The sequence below is a fragment of the Emiliania huxleyi genome (genome assembly GCF_000372725.1).
Source record: "Emiliania huxleyi CCMP1516 unplaced genomic scaffold EMIHUscaffold_91, whole genome shotgun sequence".
Classification (NCBI taxonomy): Eukaryota; Haptophyta; order Isochrysidales; family Noelaerhabdaceae; genus Emiliania; species Emiliania huxleyi.
In genome coordinates this window covers 294,418-307,445 of record NW_005195220.1, presented here as the reverse complement: position 1 = coordinate 307,445, position 13,028 = coordinate 294,418, and the positions used below count along the sequence as shown (strand labels likewise).

At 63.3% G+C, this 13,028-nt stretch overlaps 3 protein-coding genes across 3 annotated transcripts; 2 read left to right on the top strand and 1 right to left on the bottom strand.

Moving 5' to 3' along the window:
* Positions 1-43: 43 nt before the first annotated feature.
* Positions 44-3,259, top strand: EMIHUDRAFT_107460 (hypothetical protein; the record flags this gene model as incomplete). Its single annotated transcript, XM_005757370.1, has 6 exons — positions 44-496; positions 647-1,080; positions 1,217-1,283; positions 1,386-1,415; positions 1,581-1,788; positions 2,685-3,259. The coding sequence occupies 6 exons, from the start codon at positions 44-46 to the stop codon at positions 3,257-3,259; spliced, it is 1,767 nt and encodes a 588-aa protein (XP_005757427.1).
* A 2,401-nt stretch (positions 3,260-5,660) lies between these two features.
* Positions 5,661-7,467, top strand: EMIHUDRAFT_107459 (hypothetical protein; the record flags this gene model as incomplete). The annotated part of the gene is made up of 4 exons (XM_005757369.1): positions 5,661-6,137; positions 6,564-6,703; positions 7,099-7,108; positions 7,429-7,467. The coding sequence occupies 4 exons, from the start codon at positions 5,661-5,663 to the stop codon at positions 7,465-7,467; spliced, it is 666 nt and encodes a 221-aa protein (XP_005757426.1).
* Positions 7,468-8,358: 891 nt separating this feature from the next.
* On the bottom strand, positions 8,359-10,671 carry EMIHUDRAFT_107458 (hypothetical protein; the record flags this gene model as incomplete). The annotated part of the gene is made up of 2 exons (XM_005757368.1): positions 8,359-8,798; positions 10,350-10,671. 2 exons carry the CDS (start codon positions 10,669-10,671, stop codon positions 8,359-8,361), a joined length of 762 nt encoding a protein of 253 aa, XP_005757425.1.
* Between the last annotated feature and the right edge of the window lie 2,357 nt (positions 10,672-13,028).

Here is a 13,028-nt window from a genome sequence, read left to right as displayed (position 1 = left end):
GCGTCGCGCGCGCTGCCGCACTGCGCGTCGCTGACCCCGAGCTATGCCGCGACGCTCACAGGCCCGAGCGGGTGCGAGAGCTGTTCCCAAGCAGCCGGTCTGCGGCCGCCCAGGCAACTCTACCGCGCCTCGGCCGCTCTCCATCGGCCTCGGTGTCACGCACACTTGCAGCAAGGGGTACCGTCCCGAGTACATGAAGGCGCAGATCTTCCGGCTCGCGCTGCTCTCGTACCGGCAGTCCGGCCTCCTGCAGCTGGCGTCCGAGAAGCTCCTCTTCCTCAACGATCCGAACGCGGAGTGCCGTGCACTGGGCGCCTCGTACGGCTTTGGCATCCTCACGCCAGCCGCCGTGTTTGCCGCGCCGCACCGCTTCCCCATCATCAACCGCGAAAATCCCAGAGCGCACCTGAACGCGGTCGCGGGCGGCAGCAAGAGCAGGCCGCGCGACTCGGCGTACGCGCCCGTCGCCCCGGACGTCGCGCTCTCCGGCGAGACGGTGGCTGTCGGCAGAAAGACAGAAAGACAGAGACGCACGCGCCAGACGAGGGAGGGGAGAAGGACCGACTGCCCCCACCTGACGGGGTGGGCAGATGCATTTCTTTCTAGCGATGCATTTCGCCTGTAACCAAACATCACGTGTGTTTAGGTGACGGTCGGCACGGCGATGAGCTTCCTCTTCCAGGCACTCTCGACCGAGCTGGTGCTCTTCCTCGAGGCTGACTTCGTGGTCGGCGTGCCGCCCGACTCGCTCCGCGCGCAGATCGAGGCGGCGGCGCTGCTGCGGGGGGCGGGCCTCCCGCTCACGCGGCTGCAGTCGCGAGCGACCATCAACCAGCCGGGCGGCCTCGACGCGCCGTGCTGCTCCGCCGCCTCCGCCACGCCGCACCGCGAGTGCCGGTACCGCCTCCACGGCGGCAGCTGGGCCCGCTCGCCCAACTGGCGCAACTTTTACTGCGACGTTGACATGCCGGCGCGCGGTGCCGTCCTCATGGCCACTTGCGTGCGCCGGCCGACGATGCGCTGCTTCTCCTCGACCGACGCCAACTGGAGCAACCGCCCGTTTCTCGCGGACCGGCGCTGGTTCGTGCATGCGCCGCTAGACCCGTCGGGTGTGGACGGCGTCTCTTCACACGCCCAGCTGTGAACAGGTTCCCGCACGCGCCGCTTGAGCCGTCGGGTGTGAACGGCGTCTCTTCACACGCCCAGCTGTGAACAGGTTCCTGCATGCGCCGCTTGAGCCGTCGATCAAGGCGCTCAACGCGTCTCTCGGCGAGCTCTCGCAGGTCGTGCCCGGTATCTCCCCACATCTCCCCCAATATCTTCCCCACATCTCCCCCACATCTCCCCCATATCTCCCGCAGACCTCCCCTCGCTAGCTTTCGCAGGTCGTGCCCGACGACAACGGCGCCTTCGAGGTGCGCGCGCTCTCAGCGTCGGCCGAGTAGCTCATTCCACGCCTCGGGGGAGGAGCAGACTACCGCACCTTGGAGGCCGGCTTGGCGCTCCAGGGAGGCCTATGTCTCTAGTCTCTAGTCTCTAGTCTCTAGTCTCTAGTCTCTAGAGGAAGGCTCAACTCGTAGGTGCACATGCTCAACATCGACTGGGGCCGCGCCGCCGTCCCCCTCTGCCTCTCCGCCGACGGCGTCTTCGAGCACTACGGCTACTCGCAGCCGCAGCGCGCGATGCTCCGCTCCCTTAGCGACGCCGACCTCGCAACGCGCAGCTACCTCGATCTGCTCGCCGCCGCGCGCCGCGATCCCGCCGCCAAGGAGCCGCCGGTGGCTCCGGGTTCGAATCGCGGCCTTCGCGGAGCGAACGCGGCGACCTTGGCGCGCCTCGCGCACGTGCGCGCCCGCGACAAGACGAGACGAGACGAGAAGAGAAGGAGAAGTGGACGTTGATGTTTTGCCGCAGCGGCCGCGCCGCGAGCTCGCGTCCGTTTTGGCGCCGACGCAGCGCGCGGCCGGGGCCCGCGGGCCGCGCAGCGACGCTCGCGCGGCCGAGGCTGGGCTAAGGTAAGGTAAGGTAAGGTAAACTTCTCCACACACACGAGGTGGTGGGGCAAGGGGGGGCAACCCTCGCGTCTCCACGTCTAACGACAGGAGCCCCACGGCATTCAAAGTGCGCAGCAAGGCCGGGCTCCGCGGAGGTGGCGAAGCCGAAGGGCCCCCGGCCCGGCGGCCGGGCGCGGACTGGGGGATAGAGAGAGTTTTGTGTCTAGATGAGAATTACGGTGTCGCGCTCTCGATCTCTGACACAAAAGAGAAACCTGCGCTTAGACAAGAGAAAAAGCAGCGCTGTCTCACGCGCGCGGGCGGAATTTGGCAGAATATGAATAAATAGGGCGCCGCGGTGCCGGTGGCTCTCAATGAGGTGGAGGTACCATCGACGTAGAGCGCGGTGAGGCTCTGGCGGGGAGAGGACGCACCAGAGGGCCCCGGCGCCAATAATCGCGTGAGGAAGGCAGCCTCCCCCTCTCTCTTCACTCGAGGACCGGCGCGTTCTCGGCGACCGCGGGCAGCGCCAGCCTCACCCTCCCGCCCGCCTTCTTCCTGCGGGACGACGACCCGCCCTTGATCGCCTAGCAGCACGCAGCACCGCGACTCATCCACCCCTCGCCTTCACACGTGGCGACGAACCGCCCTTGATCGCCGGAGGAGCTGCGCCCGACCCCTTCAGCGCAGGCGGCTGTGCCTTCCGGGGCGGTGGAGGTGGCGCCGCCGCCGCCCGCGGCGCTGAAGCTGCCCTCGGCGCCGCCGCTGCCCTCGGCGCCGCCGCTGCCCGCGGCGCCGCCGCTGCCCTCGGCGCCGAAGCCGCCCTCGGCGCTGAAGCCCCCCTCGGCGCCCTTGGCGCTGGATCCCCCTTGCGCGCCGGTGGCGGCGGCGGTGCGGCAGCCTTCCGCGGAGAGGCGGGTGGTGCGGCGCCCTTCGGCACGCCCTTCCGCGGCGACGGCTGCGACGCCGCGCCCTTCCGGGAGGACGGCGGCGGCGCGCCCTTCCGCTGTGGGCGCGCTGGCGCCGCCTTTGCAGCCGCCGCCGCGGAGGGCGGCGCGGAGGGCGGCGCAGCAGCAAGCGGCTCGGATGCCGCTCTCGCCGCCGCCTTCGCCGCCGCCTTTGCCGCCGCCTTTGCCGCCGCCTTCGCCGCCGCCTTTGCCGCCGCCTTCGCCGCCGCTGCCTCGCTGGTCCCTACCGCGGGCGGGTCGTCGGGCATTTGCCTGCAGCGCGAGCACACCAGAGTAATCTCGGGTGATCTCGGGTGATCTCGGCTGAGTGGCGGAGGTCGAGCGCGGTGCAACATGCGACGCAGCCGAGGGGAGAGGTGTGTGTGATGCAGCACAAGATTGGTCTTGGCGGAGAGCGGGTTGTGTCTCAGCACCAGAGGTGGGAGATGGGAGGAGAGCGAGGCGTGATTCAGCACCAAAGTGGTGTTGGAGTGGATGCGCACGTCGGCCTCAGCGCTGGCTGGAGCCGTCGGCGGTCTCCCGCACCTCTACTGCCGAGGGCCTCCCGGACAGGGGGTAGCGTGGGCAGGTATGGGGAGATACGGGGAGATCTGCCGCATCTCTAGCCGGGAGAGCCTCTTTCGCGGAAAAAGCCGGCTCAGCGCGGCGAGGGGCTCCTCGTCGAAAGGCTCGCGCGCCTGCTCCACGGGCGTGGCGGCGTGAGCGGGGCGCCGTCCACACCACGCCCTCCTCGCGCCGCCCGCCGCGCAGTCTCGCGCACCGGAGGATGACGCGGGCCAGCCCCGAGCGCAGCCTCGATCCTGCGCCGCGCACGGGTGGCCTTTGGCGGCGGCGCTCCCGCCGCGAGGTGTCGGGCGCAAGGCTGGGCGGGGCGCAAGAGTGGCGGTGGGGGCGGTGCGCAGTGTGGGCGGGCGGTGCCGGTGCACGGGGCGCGCGCCGGAACTGGTGGTCGCGAGGCGTCATAAGGTCGATCCGTGCCGGAGGAACAAACGCGAGCCCCGCCTTTGCCAGCCGCTTGTTGACGAGCGTCACACGCTGTGTCGCGTGGGACGACGCGTCAGAAGGGCGCCCCGTCGGGGCCGAACCACAGGCGCAGCCGCGCACCTCTGGTCCTTTGAGGCCGACGAATCTGTCGCTTACGACCACGAGCCGGAAATCATCGCCGCGGTAGTCGCCCTCATGGGTGAGCTCCATGTGCGCGGGTGCAAGCAGCTCGGCGAGCACTGCCCACGTTGTGCTCGGCCCGGCTGCGCTCGTCCCTGCCTCGCAGGTTGGTCCTTCCAGCCCCAGAGTCGGCATATTCGGCGCATCTGGTTTGTTGTTTTCTTAGGGGACGGGGCAGCTCGTGTATCCTGAAACAGCAGGAAAAAAGAATTGGCGCAGCATTACAAAAATGGACCACAGCACTGACAACGAGATTGTTGCACTCCACCACTCCAATCAACATGCTCATTGTTTGTGCTTTGTCTGAGCAGAAGTACGACTCACACCGCACGGCGTGACGGCGATAGAGACGCACCACAATCCTATTGTGTTTCGTATTATCACTTCCTTTTTTCTGTTTTTTTGCGCAGCAAGAGCGCACGCGAGTGTTGACGTCCCTCCTGGCAATAGTGGCCCACCCCAAGCACAAGCCCCTCCTTACTCGCCGCGTCCAGCCTAGCCCTTCGCGTCGCGCCTCTCTCCCGGCCTCTCCCCTCATGTGTTGATCAGTGAGGACCTCTGCATTGGAGGACCTTCGCAGCTCCAGAGCTCCACCCCGTGAGGACCTCTGTCTCCGTGAGGACCTCCGTGACACACCGTTGACCTTGTGAGAGTGATACCCTCCAGCGGTTTCCTGCAGGGGTGTGTTGGCTTGTCGCCGTGAATCAACACACTGTGCAAACCCATGTCCTCACTGTAACAGAGAGGTCCTGCTCCTCACGACACGGAGAAAGTCCTCATCCGAGAACGTGAGGACCTTTCGCTTTCCTCCTGGCCGCAGAGCCTGGCTGCCCACAGGGTGGGTGCTCTTGATATAAGATCCTTTTTCCGCGGCCGCCGCTGCACCATGCGCGACCCCACGTGGAATTCCCCAGGCATGGGCCATGGTCGAGGGCCATGGGAGCCCCGGCAGACCTGTGGGAGGTGGAGAAGCAGAACGTACGAGAAGATAGTAGGTCATGAGAGATGAGAGTATGCATGTCTTCATCTTTTACTATCTCGATGTAACAGAGAGGTCCTCCTCCTCACGACACGGAGAAAGGTCCTCATCCGAGAACGTGAGGTCAGGACCTCTTCTCCTGGCCGCAGAGCCTGGCTGCCTGCAGGGTGGGTGCTTGACCTCTTTTCCGCGCCGCTGCATGCGCGACCCCACGCGTGGAATTCCCCAGGCATGGGCCATGGCAGCCGGCAGACCTGTGGGAGGTGGAGAAGCAGAACGTACGAAAATGTGAAGACTGGAGAAGATAGGAAATGCGTTCAAGGTGCACTTTGAAGAAGTGTATCGAGAAGTTGAAATTGGCGCAGATATATCTGTTACTATCTCGCTGTATTCTTTACTATCTCGCTGTATCTCCCCATGTCAGACCCATGAAACACCCCAACACACCCAGGAGTGAGTGAGTGAGTATTCTTGATACGAAACCCGACGCGACAAAATTTTCTTTTTGTAAAATTCTTCTCGTCTCGCGCGCTGTATACACACATATACACGTATATGCTGCTCGGCAACGCGTACGACGACAGCGAGGACGAAGAGACCGCTCCCCAAGCCGTCCCGCTGGCGCTGCAGCCGGCGAGTCGCGAGGATGTTGAGCAGTCCGCCGAGAGCGAAGACGAGGCGAGCGAAGGAGAGGAGGCGAGCGGTGTGGTGCCCGTGGCCCTGAGCGCGGCGGCGGACGCGGCGGATGACGAGGACGAGGAGGAGGAGGAAGCCGCACGGCAGGCGGCGGCGGAGGCAGCGGCCAGAGCTGCGGCGGCGGAGGCGGCCAGAGTGGCGGAGCTGCCACCGCCCGACTTCACGGGGTGGGTGCCTGCTGGCGGCGGCGCGCCCTCGGCGCGCACGGCGCCTCTGGTGGGTGGGCGCTCGAAGAAACGGAAAGGGCCGGGCGGCGGCGCGAGCCAGATCAGCAGCGGCTTCAAGGCGGCGGGGCGCGGCACGCCGATTCATTGCCACAAGCTGCCTCCAGTGACGGTGAGTGACGGATGTAGGCGGCAGTGACGCGGCACGACGCGCTGGAGGCGCAGAAAGAGGCGAAGGGCGGCGGCGCGCGCTCGAGGGAGTGAGTACGGGGTCGTGAGTGAGAGGCCTTTCCTCGATGGGAGCAGGCACGGTCGGTAGATGCAGAGGCGAAGACCAGTCACAACGGGCGCCTGGCGCGGCTTGCGTGGGCGCCGACAGGGGGCTCACTGGGTCCCGGACTCTCGGACAATCTCGGACAATCTCGGACAATCTCGGACAATCTCGGACAATCTCGGACAATCTCGGGTCATATGGGGCGCCCACCCGGCACGCTGTCGCCGGCCGTGGCACTGACACTCTGAGCACCGCCATTAGTGAGCGTATCGCCACCGGAGGCCCTTGAATTAAAGAGTAAGAATGAGTCACACGGCGCTGCAGGCGGAGCTGGAGCTCGAGCTGGAGGAGCGGAAGAAGAATAACGGCCTCTCCGCCGCCTACGACTCCGTCTTCCGCTCCGGACCGAGATCACGCCGAGATCACGCCGAGATCACGCCGAGATCACGCCGAGATCACGCGAGGTCACACGATATCACCCGAGATCCCATCTTCCACGGCGGCGGGCAGCGTGACCCCTCACGCGCCGGCCCGTGAATCCCCTCATCCCCAAGGCCTCCAGGGCTCGCACCTCAACCTCTCATAGACCAGCGCACAGCGCCATGGCACGTCTTTCCCTCTCAGTGACAAGGTCCGTGAACAGGGGACGATCCCGACGACACGCGGCGGACCAAGCTGACCAAGCGCGCGAGCCTAGACGCCGAATGTGTAGTCATGTGCCCCAACCAGCGCTCGAGAGGGCCACGCGTTCAGCTGTATGCAGCTGTATTCCGCTGTATTCCGATTCGTTGTCTTCACGCTCTGAAGACACAGCGCAGTACCGTCTCCCGCCCTCATGTCGGCGTACTCACACGCGCAGGCGCGGGACGGTGCGCACGATGAGCAAGCGCGAGGTGGGCGGCGTAGTGGAGAGGCGGGCCGAGAGGCGGCGGTGGGGGAGAGGCAGCCGAGAGATAGCCGAGAGATAGCCGAGAGATAGCCGAGAGATAGCCGAGAGATAGCCGAGAGGCAGCCGAGAGGCAGCCGAGAGGCAGCCGAGGGACAGCCGACAGATCTAGCCGAGAGGCGGTGGCCAGGGAGGACGGTGGAGGACGGGGCGGCGCGGGCGTCTCTTCACACCGTCTCTTCACACCGTCTCTTCACACCCTCACTTCAGACCGCCTCTTCACGCCGTCTCTTCACGCCGCAGGCGGCAGAGGAGGACCGGCTGATGGCGACGCTGAGGTGACAGTACGGTGGCGATGGACGATGCAGCACGCTCGCCCAGAAACAAATAAATGAATGGTCAAACTCTGAGACTAGATGGAATTCTAAGGGACATGTCTGATGTGCCCTGCAGCATTCGCTCGCCCATGCGACCAACAACAAACTATACCTTCGCTTGGTTCCGGCTTCCGCAGCGGTCTGACAGCTCGTGCGTGGCAGTGTGGCAGGGAGCTGCGTGCGGGTGCACCACGCTTGTGGCCAAAGTCGAGCGCGTGACAGAGAGAGCGCAGCACGCGCGACAGAGATCAGTCTGATCAGAGTCTGCCGCTGACTGGCTGGGTTTAAATAAATTTTGATCGTTCGGCGAGGTGCGGCACGGTGCACGGTGACCGCGCCCGCTCGTGTCTGTCGGCGTCGTTAGTTATCTCGACACAGAACGCATGTGTGTAGAGGTAAGGTGATGTGTGTGTCACGTATATACATGAGTTGTGACACACATCATGTGTGTCACAACTCAACTCTCTCTCTCAGAGTTGGTCTCTCAATCACGAGGTCGTTCAAAAAGCACGGCTTGTTGTGAACAAATAGAAATACAACGCATGGGGACAACTCTATAAAGTATAATAGTGGTGCGAGCCACACGGCCACATGTGCATGCACACGCGCTCTAGACGCACATACGTGTACGAGTCATACGGGTACGGCTCTGCTACATTGTCCTAATGCCGCGCGTCGTGTAAATAAAGTAGACCGTCTACGACCGCGCCAGCTCTGCGCTTCTGCTCCCGAATCGGGGCATCGCGCACAGGGGCACGCCGATGCGAGAGTGCCGAGTCTGTTCAGACCTTTGCACTGGCGTGGTGCAGCGGTAGCAGGCCGGTTGACCGGTGGCGGTGGCGGATGCGAAACACAATCACAGCTTGCAGCCGAGCACGCGATGCACCTCCATGACGAACCGGTCGACGGGGTGCATCGTCAGCTCGGCAGGAATGACGGACTGCCTACGTACATCCTCCGCAGGCGCAGGGTACAAAGCGCCTCCAAACCCGAGTGGCTGGCTCAACGCGCTGCGCTCGGTCGCCGAAGTCTCCTCGAGCGCTGCTGCGGCGGCGGGCGTTGCCGCGATCGGCTGCTGCGGCTGCTGCGGCTGCGGTTGCGCCTCCACCGCGGCGGCGGAGGGCGGCAGACCCTTCCACAAGCTGATTCCGAGGAGGACCAGGGCGATCGTCCACGATGTCACGAGGCTGAAGAACATCACGACCACGCTAAACACGGCATACACGTTGGCCTTGAGACACATTACGACCCTTGCTGTCGCGGATGTTGCACTCAGTATGGCGAGAGTGGTGACAACTGCCGAGGAGGGAGACTTGGGGCGCATCGCCTTCCTCGCCGGCGGGTATTTTTCGACTGGATTCGAACTCTGTGTACTTGGGGTAGAATTTCGCGGGAAGAATGAGGCACGGCTGGCACCCGTGGCGCGGGGCTCGTCTTCGGAAAGACCAGGATCGCTCTACTGGCAAACTTCTGGCTGACACGCGCGCCCCGTCGAGCCTTCGGCGGGCGCGCTGCGGTCGCACGCCTACCCAAGTCATATGCCACGGCGTGCGATCTAGATTCAGCACACGCGCCTCTGCTCGCAACCACTCATCCAATGAACTGTCGTCACCCATGAGTGCGAGTTAGGGCTAGCGGCTGGCCAATAGCCTGTGACGAGGGCGTCCATAGACACCTCACAAGACCCCACACACGCGACACGGTCTCGTCCATGCCTTGCGGCTGGCGACGAGATTGCTAGAGGCGGAGCAAGCGTGCCTGCTCTAGTCTCACACGTTCGCCCTGTCGCCTGTCTGTGTTGTTGTGCTGTTGTTTGTCTCTTGGCACCTTGGAGTGCTGGGGGGGGCGACAGGGGGGACGTGGCCTGAGTGATGTGTACGCCCACTCAGGGTGTGTGGCAGCCCGCTGGCTGTGTGTCTTGTGAGCTTGTTTGTGTCTGTGTGTCGCTCGTGCGTGTCGTCATCATCTGTCTAGCGTCCACCCATACCGCGTCGGTGTCCAGTCCGAGCCTGACTGTTCTTCACCTTCCTACATCGACCTCGGGGCACGGGTACGTCGACCGAGGCGAGGCGGCGGCGCGGCGTGGCGGCGGGCGACGCAGTGGGGGGCGGGGGGGGGTCTTCTCCCCACCGGTCCTCATTTGTGGTAAAGGCAGTCTCCTCGGCCAAGAGTAAGGCGGAGCATTTATCTTAGATACTCGTTCTGTTGCCATCCCAAACTGTCACTCCCCTGCCTCCCGCTGTGATTCTGTGTGAGCTCTGTGTCTTGATTTTTTTAGAGAGATTTTTAGAAGCCAACAAGAAATGTGTCACACACAGTGATTTGGGCTCGGCAGCTTGTCGACTACCAGCCGGAGCCGGAGTCGGAACCCTCTTCTCTTGATTTGCCAACAACAAACCTAAAACTTTCTCCCGGCCGGGGTGGGGCGCGCGGGGGGGGCGGCGGGTGTGCGGGATGTCTGTGGGCCCGAGAGCGATGTGCGTTGTCCGAATTCCTTTTGTCATCGTCGATGTATGTAGGAAGGTGAAGAACAGCCAGGCTCGGACTGGACACCAACGCGGTATGGGTGGACGCTGGACAGATGCTGACGACACGCACGAGCGACACACAGACACAAACAGGCTCACAAGACACACAGCCAGCTGGCTGCCACACACCCTGAGTTGGCGTACACATAACTCAAGGCCACATCACTCCCTTGTCGCCCCCCCCAGCACTCCAAGGTGCCAAGAGAACAAACAAGGGCACAACAACACAACAGGCGGACAGGAAGTAACATGTGAGGCTTGAGCAGGCTTGCTCCGCCTCTAGCAATCTCGCCGTCAGCCGCAAGGCATGCGGACGCACCAAATGCCGTCGCCGCGTCCATGACGTCCTGAGGAACATAATCCGAGTCGATCGACTTCTCGATCGCGACGACTTCGATCGCGGTGCTGTACGAAACGTCCACCTCGTAGCTGTCGCCGCAGCACACGTACCCGAGTTCGCAGACCTTCTCTTTGAGCGAGTGCTCCGTGTACGCGATCTCGCAAGAACATGTCTGCACTTCAGCGAGGGCCTTGGCCGAGCTTGTGACAAGAACATGCCCAGCACAGACCGAACCTGGGGAGAAGGCCGAAGCAAATCCGAGGCCGGAAACCAACAGCGTGCAAAGGGCGCGCTTCGACATTGCCGGAGCTTGACACAGCTAACGAGTTTTGGATTTGTTTATTTCATATCGGCAAACTCGGGAAAGTAAGCGCCCGCGCGTGTGCCCCCCCCCCCCCCCACGCGGGCCCGCCGCAGGCGACGCGGGCGGCGAGCCGAAAATCGAAAAAAGAAAACGCGCCCGCGCAGTTGTTAGCGCGCTAGTCCGGCTTTTCGTGTATTTCTTTTTTGAAAATTAGCAGTCATGGAGATGGGCAAAGATCGAAACACAGCCGCGAGCGCTCTCTATTTTTTTTCTACACAATCAAGAGGCAGGCACACAATCAAGAAGGGGGCCAGCATGCTTGCGTTAGTCCCGCCGCATCGCCCCGCCCGCAAACCGCATGCTGCATGCCGCCCGCCGCATGCTTCACGCCTGGATCCCCGCGACGCCCATTGCTCCACGGAACCCGCTCCGCCCGCACCCCTCCCGCCATGCGAAGCGCTTCGCTCGCCGCCCGCTGCGCCCCCCTCGGCCACCGCCTGACCCCTCCCGCTCGCAGGTGGCCACCTCCATCGAGAGAAAGCAGCACTTGATGGCCCAAACACGCTGCTGCAATCAGCCGAGGGAGATTGAGCCCACGCCGCCAAGACACGATGGCCACCCACGCCACGCCGCGCTAAGCCCGATGGCCTTGCTTCCCGCAGGCGCAGAGCTACCGTGTCATGCTGCGACTTCTCGTCCTCCTCTCGACTTCACTCGTCGTCCACGGCTTCGCCCCGTCTGCCCTCATCGAACTCGATAGCATCAACACGGCTGGCGAGGGAAAACCTTGCACCGACGGCTTACCCAACAACCCAAGTCCTTGCGACAAGACCAAAAAACTCATCTGCTGCCAGTCTGGGAAGACGTGCGCGGAGAAAGACATGCCAAATTCCGGTGCCAATTTCTGCTGCCACGCGGGAGACACGGTGCAACCGTTTTACCCCGTCTGCAAGGGCGGCCCCGGCCCCGACCCTTCACCGTCGCCGTCGCCGTCCCCGTCCCCGAGTCCATCGCCGAGTCCCGACCCGCCCAGCCCCGATCCGCCATCGGGCCATTTCACTCCCGGCTGCCCAGGCGACTCGGGCGGCATCTCTCACGACGGTGGCGACGCGTACGCCTTTTCCCAGACCCCATCGTCGGGAAGCTGGCAGTGCAGGCCAGAAAATCCGCCCGGCAGCGGCACCCACCTCCCAGCGGCGTACAACAACTTCAAGAATGGTCAGTACATCAACCTTCCCGACTACGGCACTGTCATGAAGACCTATGGCCACCGCATCGTCGGTGAGTGCGGCACCTGTTATCTCATCAAGCCGATCTCGACGCCAGACGCCAACAACCAGTGCGGCAACTTCGGTACCTGCAAGATCACGATCACATCGCCCGACTACATCCTGATGATGGGCGTTGGTCCTGCAAACAACAACCCAGAGATTGGAAATGCCACGTTCAAGAAGGGCCTCTCCTTCTACATCCATGACGGCGGATGCAACGATCTGCAGGACGGCAAGTGGCCTTTTGAGTACAAGATCCTGACCGGCCACCCCGGAATCGGGTGCCCTTGATGCCTGCCAGCCGCAAGGGCTGCCGCTGAGCGTGACGCAGGAACCCCGGCAGTCCTCTACTTGCGGGGGACCATCCCTGCGTGAATAAAGTGGATGGATGTACGGCTCTAGGAGAGCGTGGGGCCTGGCGGGAACCTTGAAGCCAAGGGGAGTCCAGAGACGGAGCCTTCGTTGCGGTGCGGGTCCGCAGGTGTGTAGAGCCCGACGTGTCGGCCAAAGTCAGTGGTGGTGACTAAATGCGAGGAGTGTCTGGTTGTGCAGTCTAGCGTGCGTGCAGAGCGCGGTGGCTCGGAGCGTGAGCGCTCTCGAGCCTGGCGCTCGGCCTGTGGGATCTCTTGAGTCTTGTCATGTGGTTTGTGCCTGTGTTACTAGTAGTGCCAGCAGTCATCTTTCTCACAGGTGGACTGTGTTTCTCCTCGGGGGTTCTGGGGACTCTTGACAGAGGCGTGCTAAAAGAAAGAAAGAAAGAAAACAGACAACCCAAGGGAGGGATGGGAGACTCTAAGCACTAAGGACGACGATAAATATTGAATATATTGCTGCAATAGTTAGGGGGGGGGTCGTCGTCTCGGTGTGCTTGATGGGGGGGGGGGGGGGGGGGCTCCCAAAATGTCTTTGGGCTTCGTCCTGTGAGTGAAAAAAAAATTTTTTTGAAACCAAAAAATTTAACACCCCCCCCCTTTTTTTTTTTTGGCGTGCCTTTGGGGAGGGGTCCAAAAAACCACCAAAACCTTTTTGTTTCGGCCCCAAAAGTTTCCCCCCCCTTTTCCCCCCGGGGGGGGGCCCCCCCCG